The sequence below is a fragment of the Herpailurus yagouaroundi genome, unplaced genomic scaffold (genome assembly GCF_014898765.1).
Source record: "Herpailurus yagouaroundi ecotype Mexico unplaced genomic scaffold, PumYag 140, whole genome shotgun sequence".
NCBI classification, from domain to species: Eukaryota; Metazoa; Chordata; class Mammalia; order Carnivora; family Felidae; genus Herpailurus; species Herpailurus yagouaroundi.
In genome coordinates, this window is record NW_024412395.1 from 50,283,214 (window position 1) to 50,291,334 (window position 8,121).

Consider the following 8,121-nt stretch of genomic DNA (forward strand, 5'->3'; position numbering starts at 1 on the left):
TTGCAGATTCCACCTTCCTAGGTTTAATGATGAAAGAGTTATTTTTAGGATGCTTGTTTTCGGGGCCCATTTGACCTCTCTTTGCCTCTCTTTTCTCATGACATACAACATTCTAGGAAGAGAGCTCCTATAGTCACCTCCTTGATGAACAGTTTGAGGGATCCGGAAAAATTCAACTTAGAAATGTTTGCTTTAGTGTCCTTCCTGGAAAAGAATTGTGCCTAAAATAGAATTCCCCAAAATAGAATAATTCCATCAAGGTCTGGAAACCACGTGTACTTTAACCCAGTTAGGAAAAGTGATTAAACACACACACACAAACCCACAACCAGGGCCTGCATTCAGAAAGGTCTGGATCTGGATCCAGCCCTGTCATTTACAGTGACTTGGGACGACTTTAGTTTTCTCATCTGTAAAATGGGGATATTGGTCCCTACTTCAGAAGGTTATTGTGAGGATATAGTGTTGGTTAGAAAATGTCAGCACAGTGCACAGAGGAGAGCTGAAAACCTGGTAACTATGAAGATTCCACTTTCCACTGATCCCTCAGCGAACATCACGGTCTTCTGAAAATAACAGGGGAGCGGAAAGATGTGAGGCACAGAGTGAGGGGGTAGTCTGGGTGTGTGTGGCAAAAGCTCCTGAGAAAAAGGGAAAAAACTTCAGAGGCTGAGGTTGTCTGAGGGGAGGGGAGGTGCTGTCAGGAGAGGGCAGGGAGAGAGGCAACTCTGGGCCTTTTTGCTGAGAGCCTGGACCTCAGCAGCCCCCAGGCATTTGTGGGAGTGATGGACAATGCAGCCGCTTCAGAGGAGCCCAGGTGAAAGAGAGGTTAGCAAAGTGCTGTGAATTCTATACAGGAATAAAGGCAAACAGATGCTATGAACTATGTGTGCTAGATGCAGGTTTTCTGCTATGATTACAGAAATAGGAAGTTGACGGGGGTTAATATGAGAAGAATTCAGGAAGCGATAAAATCTTTAGCAATGTTTTGTAGGATATAGGAAGCTGGGCCAGCTGTCCTTACCTTGTACCTAGCCTAACTGTCTTGTGAAAGCAGGTACCTAATAATTCTGTCCAAACAGGTAATTTCAGTAGTTCTTTGGTGAAAGGAGACAGATATAGCCAGGTACAGTTTAATCGATTATTTAGCAGAGGCTTCCTTTAGAGGAGGTGCTGTTGGAAAAACAAACCTAACACTCTTAGGGAAAGAAAGGCCTGAATTCTGTTCACTTGGGAACAGAGCTCTAACATATTTGCAGTGACACATGGCTATAGTTTTTATGAAATTATAAAGCAGTCTGTAGAACATTTTCTGTGATAGTGCAAAATGTTTGGTTTTCTAACTCCATGCAAGTAGTATTTACCAAAATAGTCATATGGAGCATTTTTTGATGGTGTTAAGTTGTAAGTTTATTTCTTTGGTTGTTCTTGCATAGAATTTTGTCATCATCATTACCAGCACAGAACATGTATTGGGATCATCTGGGTACATGCTGGCCTGATCCACATAGTGGAGGGTATAAGGTCCGGGAGGGTCTGGCTCCTGAATTAATGGTGCTTATGATGGAGTAAACATGAACCTTTGAGCAGCGAATGGCAAATATCCGTGTAACTTGGCTACACACCCCTGCATCCGATGGATAACACGAAGTCTACCCAGGGAAGGTTTCTTGCAGGAGGAAACTCTGTTTCATTTAAATTCTTCCTAATTCATTGCCTCTTTGTCCTTCAAGTGCCATATTTGAAAGAAGAAGAATGTTGATAACACATGTTCTAGGAGAAAGTGTTGTGGAAACTGAATATATTTAGAATAGATACTATCTTCAGACACTGGAAAGAGCACCACATAGGAGAGGAAGGAGATTTGTCCTATGATGCTCTCAGATGCAGGCTAGGTCTAATGGTAGAAGATATGTGGTGGGTTTTGGTTTCATCTTAGGTAAGCCTGTCCCACAATGCAGTCGATCAGAGGTGTTCAGTTCAGTTCAGTCCAACCGGAGGTGTTGTGGTCCCTTGGCAAGAATGTTAGGGTTAGGAATCCCCCTGCTGGATATGTGGAAAAGGAAGAAATAATGGTCAGGAAGAGATTGGATAAGCAGTCCCCTTCCAATGTTTAGACTCTGTTATTTGGTTTACCCTAACTGAATACAGCTTAACAAAGAAGTTATTACGAAGTTTCTAGTTCAAGGTCAAATGGAGAACAGGAGGTCAAATTCAGAACTAGGAGTGTGTCTTTAGCTGCACTTATTTTTTAAAATGTTTATCTATTTATTTGTGTGTGTGACAGAGACAGAGAAAGCGAGGGAGGGGCAGAGAGAGAAGGAGACAGAGAATCCCAAGCAGGCTCTGCACTGTCAGCAGGGAGCCTGATGTGGGGCTCGAACTCACAAAGTGTGAGATCATGACCTGAGACGAAATCAAAAGTCAGGATGCTAAACTGATTGAGCCACCCAGACACCCCTAGCTTCACGTATTTTTATACTCAGATACTCCAGACCATTGTTTCCAGTGTCCAGAAGTGTTACTGCAAACTTGTTGGGTAATATAAGACCTAATCTCTTTAAGAAAAACAAGAACAGCAGCAGCAGCAGCAGCAACAAAACCCATCTCACACTATTTCAGTTGGATTCTATCGATACAAGTTCAGTTGTGTTCACAATGCTGAGCACAATGTTCAACATCCTTTCTTCAAGGCCTCTGGAAGTCTACCTTCTGCAATCAACACTCATTATTCCCTTTCTCACTGCTCAGCAGAAAATAGCTCAGAGTAAAGCTATTTGTTGCCACAAAATACTGAGTAATGTATCTATCAAGGTTTCTGGTTTACCCTATGTATAGAAGAGTCCAGAATGCGGTGCACTTCACAACTAAGCCTTTCCTTTAAAATACTGAAAGTGTCCACTTTTTGCCCCCTTTAGCATTTTCTGTGCCTATCTGCATGAAGTTGAATGTGTACCTTTCTAGACCTCTTTGTCATCTTGGAAGTTATCCTGATATCCCTTTACCCATCCAGTCGTACCTCATGTTCTAGAAATTTACTCACATGGCCAAATGATGTATCCACAGACCAACTTGAAACTAGACCTTTTGCAAGCAAACTCCTACAAACTGTCATCAGTGTTAGCAGAACTTGAGCAAAGACCTCAACCCAACCATCCCTGCAGTAACTCCATCTTCAGGTGGAAAGAAAAGGTAAAAATTTAAGAGATTTGGTTGTAATTTCTTGACTGGGTTTGCTGTATGGAGTGGCTTCAAATAGTACCAGGGCAAAAAGGCTATTATGAATTACATGTGCCACATGTCCCAAATCCCAGTTGTGGAATTTTAAGATAAATTTATGTCTTACTCCTGGGTGAAGTAACAAGAGTTAATCACAAATGAATACATTCTTTGTGGACTAAATATGAGGAGCTAGTAATTCTGTGGATTCTTCATCTTCCTCATACCGTAACTTTATTCTTTGAACATACCTCTAGAATAAAATTTCTATGTGCCTAAATTGTTAAGATTTTGTGATATACTCTAGTCTCATCCATTTCACATGGTACATGACGTGGATAAAGTGTGAGCATAATTTAAAAAATTCACACCGGTGTATTTTCCTGGTGATACACTATAAGGATTGATAATGAGCATGTGCATACATGTGGGTCACTGTACCTTGCAGCTGTTTTCCATTTCCAATCAGAAGGGGGAGCTGTAACCACCTTGTGATAAGGGGGCTTTTTCCATGAAACTCAGCTCTAAATTTTTAAAAAAAATTTTTTTTTTCAACGTTTATTTATTTTTGGGACAGAGAGACAGAGCATGAACGGGGGAGGGGCAGAGAGAGAGGGAGACACAGAATCGGAAACAGGCTCCAGGCTCTGAGCCATCAGCCCAGAGCCCGACGCGGGGCTTGAACTCACGGGGCTCGAACTCACGGACCGCGAGATCGTGACCTGGCTGAAGCCGGACGCTTAACCGACTGCGCCACCCAGGCGCCCCTGAAACTCAGCTCTAAAATGGTCTCAATCATGGCAGATTGAGTCATGGCAATTTCACTTTTATTAAAGCCAATTAAAGTTGAATTTGTAGAAGTAATGCTGTGAACGTTATTATTTGACCTTGAGGTGCACGTCAGAATTGCAAACACAGGGTGTAAAATGCGGTAATTGTCTAATTTTGAAAATATTAAGGCTTTAGAAATAAGAAAGCTTTATGGTAGAGTTTTTAAAACTATTGAATAATTCATTTATACTCTCCCCCCAAAATTAAAAAAACAAATTCCTTAGGAAAACAGCTGTGGAAGAGTTACTTCTCATAAATACTTTTGATGACAGTGTTGTTAAAAATGACTTTTTTTTTTTTTTTAACAATTTAAACAGCAACAGACACATAGTTATGTGAAAATATCTCGGCCTTTTCTGATGAAGGTGAGCAGGGCATCTTGTGGTGGGCAGAGAATCCCGAGTGCTTCATCTGCAGGTAATCCCAGGCCCACAATAATCTGGGGGAGGTTCTATTGGTAAAGCACGTTGCTACATTTACATTTTATTTTCAGAATCCTTTGGGCATATATCAGCTCAAAGAAATTTGCATTTCAGTTAGGACTGATTCATTTGTTGGTATCTGTAGCTTTCTGTGCAGATGTTATCCAAAATTTGGGAAGGAGTCAAAAAGTGGAGGGTTGAGGAAAAAATGTATGATATGAGAAGGTACCTTTGATGACTGGCATCCGTGTTATTCAGACAGTCTGCATCTGCTGTCCTTACATTCAACCTCAAACCCTTGTGAGGAGTTCTGTCTCCACTGCCTCCTCCAAACTTCCATGGAAATCCTGTCCTTTCTGTGAGAAACACGGTGATCCCGACCCCACCTACTCCCTTTATTCAGCTGCCTTATATTAGCCATTTGCCAGCTCACACCCACCACATTTCACCTTTCAACACACAGATACAAGCTCACACACACACACACACACACACACCCTACCATTGTCCCTTGTGGTTTAACTATAGTTGCCATAACCTTGATTCTCAAGTTTCTTGATGAGAAGTTGGTGAAAGGAGTTTCAGTAAAACCCAGGACGTTATGGTCCACTTGGTGTATTAAAGACTCGCGATCGCATTAAGAAATAGTTCCATCAGTACCTAGGGAGGGTGGTAACAGACACGTGCACTAGCTGGCTCTGATCTATTCCTGAATGGCAAAACTGGTGTATGTTTTCCAAAATATGCTTCAACTACCACACATACTAGCTAACTGGTGATGACAAGTTCATGTGGGAAACAACTTTAAACTGTCATCTTTATTGTTTTTTCTCCAGACTCATTATTTTCCATACTATGATATAGTTTTCGATTATATAATATACATAGTCCATATACACAGTAGGTATATCATAAATGGTTACTATACCCAGGAACGAAGATTATGTGAAATTATAAACTTTCCCTTTGAGAAGCTCAGCACCACACTATTCAATAATTGAAGAGCTTCCCATCATATTCATCTTGCCTACTGACACAGCGTTACTAATTATTACTGGATCCAACTTTCAGCGTCTGGTGTGGCCCAGCTCGGCAGTGGTCTTTGCAAGGCTTTATATTCTTTCCAAGCCAGACAAGATGATGAATTAAATTTGGAAAAAGGTAAGAATCATTTTCAAATAGTTTGACTGCCTTCCCATTTGATTTGTCTAAAACTCCTGTCCTTGTTACAACAGCCTTAAAAGTTACTACAACATCAAATCATTTCAGGTTTATAATGACCCTTCTTAGAAAATAAAGATAAAGCACATCAAAAATAAGAGTCACATAATAAAAATAGCTAACATTTATTCCGTGTTTACTGAGTGCTAGATATTGCTACAAGCACATTGTCCCATTTAATGTTCATAAAAGCCCTGTGAGGTAGGTATTATTATTTATTCCCATTTTATTGTTGAGGAGACTAAGGCATAGAAACGTTAAGTACTTTGGCTAAAGTTACAGGAAGTGGTAGAACATGCTTTGATCTCAGAAACCCAGAGTCATGCTTTTTATCACAGGGCTAACCTGGGCGAGAATGTCAGTAATGGAAAGTTACTAGAAGGGTAGTCTCACCTTTTTCCTTTTCAGAAAACTAAACACACAAGAATGTGAAATGACTTCCTTTCATGGCGTAGGGTAAGCTCGAATTCTAGAAGCCAGGTCAGAGGACTTCCAGCTTAATGTTTCTCCCACTTATCCCTTAGAACAGAGTTTTATGGCCAATCTAAGGAAACAACCCCTTTCTCTGTGTCACAGATTTTTGATGAACATGGAAAGGTATGCTGTCATAGGTTACCTAGACCTCAGCATTAAATAAGAAACAGCCACTAGGCTCAACTTTCCTTGTGTGTCCGATGAACAACCATATTTGGATGTTAAAGCTGAGATCTGGAGATGAAATGGTTAGTGAGAAAGGGTTGTGTTGTAGGAGAGAGCTGTTTACCTGCAAGCAGGACATGGCGTCCAGAGCCAACAGGAAGTCGTGATGGATTTTGCAGCCATACAACAGGGACACCATGTCTTTGCTCTTGGTTAACGGGTGCTTCCTTTTCAGTTTGCTGGTCAGATTTCTTCAGCGACTACTTCTCCTTCTAGTTCAGAAAGAAATAAAGATAAGAAAAAGGGTAATATAGTAGACCCTCTCCTCTGTTCATCTTAAATCAATGTTGCCTTTACCTAAAGTTGGGAGTGTTAGAGAAGTCACTTTGTTCTTCATCACATCATCATAAGGTTACCTACAGCAGTAGGTAAATGAAATGCTGTATTCCCACTTTCCATGTGAATAAAAAACACATTTCCCAGATGCCACCTAGACCCCAGGGCCTGAGTTTGAGGTACATAGTTACACAATAAACTTATTATCTTCTTTGTCTTCAGTTCTCTGTTGGCAGCAAAGTCTACTTATACTTTATCTCGTAAGTGGGTTCTTTATTTATTAAAACATTTTTTTAATGTTTATTTATATTTGAGAGAGAGAGAGAGAGAGACAGAGTGTGAACGGGGGGGCAGGCAGAGAGAGAGGGAGACACAGAATCCCAAGCAGGTTCCAGGCTCTGAGCTGTCAGCAAAGAGCCCAATGTAGGGCTTGAACTCATAACTGTGAGATCATGACCTAAGAGTCACCCAGGCACCCCTATAAATGAGTTCTTTAAATAAAAGGAGCCATTGGAGGCTTCAGAAAGCTGGCAACAAGATTTTAAATTATTTGTTTGAATTCCTGTTAGTGGACTGTGTCAGTCTGCTGACTTGAGAGAATTCATTGGAGGTAGAATGTAGGCTGAGAATGATCTTTAAGAATAAAAAGTGATTTATGAGTGAGGTGAGATAGTAAGGGTGGATGTGGACAGTCTCCTTTGCCTAAGAAAGAAAATCACTGGGGAAGAAAATGAATGGAAGAAAGACTAAAAAATGACCTCAGATGATGCTCAAGGTCAAGGAGCTCTCTTGCATCACGAAGGAAGTGGATGTTTCTACTCTAATGTGCAGAAAGCAGCCAGAGAGGAAGGACTCTTTGTCACAAGGGAAGGATTTAGCCAGAGTATTTGGGGGCATCTATGGTTAAGCTTTTAGGGTTATTAATATCAGAATAGTATTTGTTAAAAGAGAGAGAATTAGAGAAGGGCCATGTGTTTCTTAGGAATTCTATTTGAATCATTGCTTTAAAAAGTATTGTCTTCAAATTGACATTTTATTAAACTTACCAAAATTGCTGAATGGGGAGTTAAGTTTCTGTGCAAGGTAGGAGTTGGAACTTTGGACTGTGAAATTGGCACATGTAATGGAGGGAAGCCGTCTCGATCTAAAGAAAAGTCTGATAGCTGAGACATAGTAGTCACTGGTATGCCCAGAATTCGTGATCCCCAAAGACCACTAGGGAGCCGAGTCCGATGCAAAAGCAAAGAGCCTTTATTCAAGCTAGCTCGAGCTCAATCCCCTACCTGCACCGACACAGCGGTGAGATACCAGGGAAAGAGAGCGAGTTTCAAAAGGACAAAGGTTTTATTGGGGCCTGGGGGCAGTTGGTGAGGTAATGGCTGTGGCCTCAGCCAATTGGCTGGGGAAGGGTCCTGGGGAAGGGTCCGAGTCCTGTTAGGCAGGTGAGGGGGGG

The 8,121-nt window shown here is 41.2% G+C and overlaps 2 protein-coding genes across 10 annotated transcripts in view; one reads left to right on the plus strand and one right to left on the minus strand.

Moving 5' to 3' along the window:
• Positions 1-8,121, plus strand: part of NOSTRIN (nitric oxide synthase trafficking) — a 61,252-nt gene that overhangs the window by 52,178 nt on the left and 953 nt on the right. For 5 of the 8 annotated variants that reach the window (XM_040475287.1, XM_040475289.1, XM_040475290.1 and 2 more), the window contains 3 exons: positions 3,067-3,192; positions 4,368-4,467; positions 5,544-5,633. In XM_040475287.1, coding sequence (XP_040331221.1) covers positions 3,067-3,192; positions 4,368-4,467; positions 5,544-5,633 — 316 coding nt within the window. Of the gene's footprint in view, positions 1-3,066; positions 3,193-4,367; positions 4,468-5,543; positions 5,634-6,890; positions 6,968-8,121 lie in introns of those variants that run through there. The other 3 variants (XM_040475288.1, XM_040475292.1, XM_040475291.1) reach the window with 3 other exon arrangements.
• SPC25 (SPC25 component of NDC80 kinetochore complex) overlaps positions 7-8,121 on the minus strand; it is a 35,873-nt gene continuing 27,758 nt past the window's right edge. The window contains exons 7-8 of one of the 2 annotated variants that reach the window (XR_005790350.1): positions 6,457-6,604; positions 7-2,046 (exon numbers count right to left, since the gene is read on the minus strand). Coding sequence is in view for 1 of the 2 variants with exons in the window: in XM_040475296.1 (XP_040331230.1) it covers positions 6,576-6,604 (29 nt within the window). In the remaining variant the exon portion in view is untranslated. Of the gene's footprint in view, positions 2,047-5,639; positions 6,605-8,121 lie in introns of those variants that run through there. The other variant, XM_040475296.1, reaches the window with a different exon arrangement.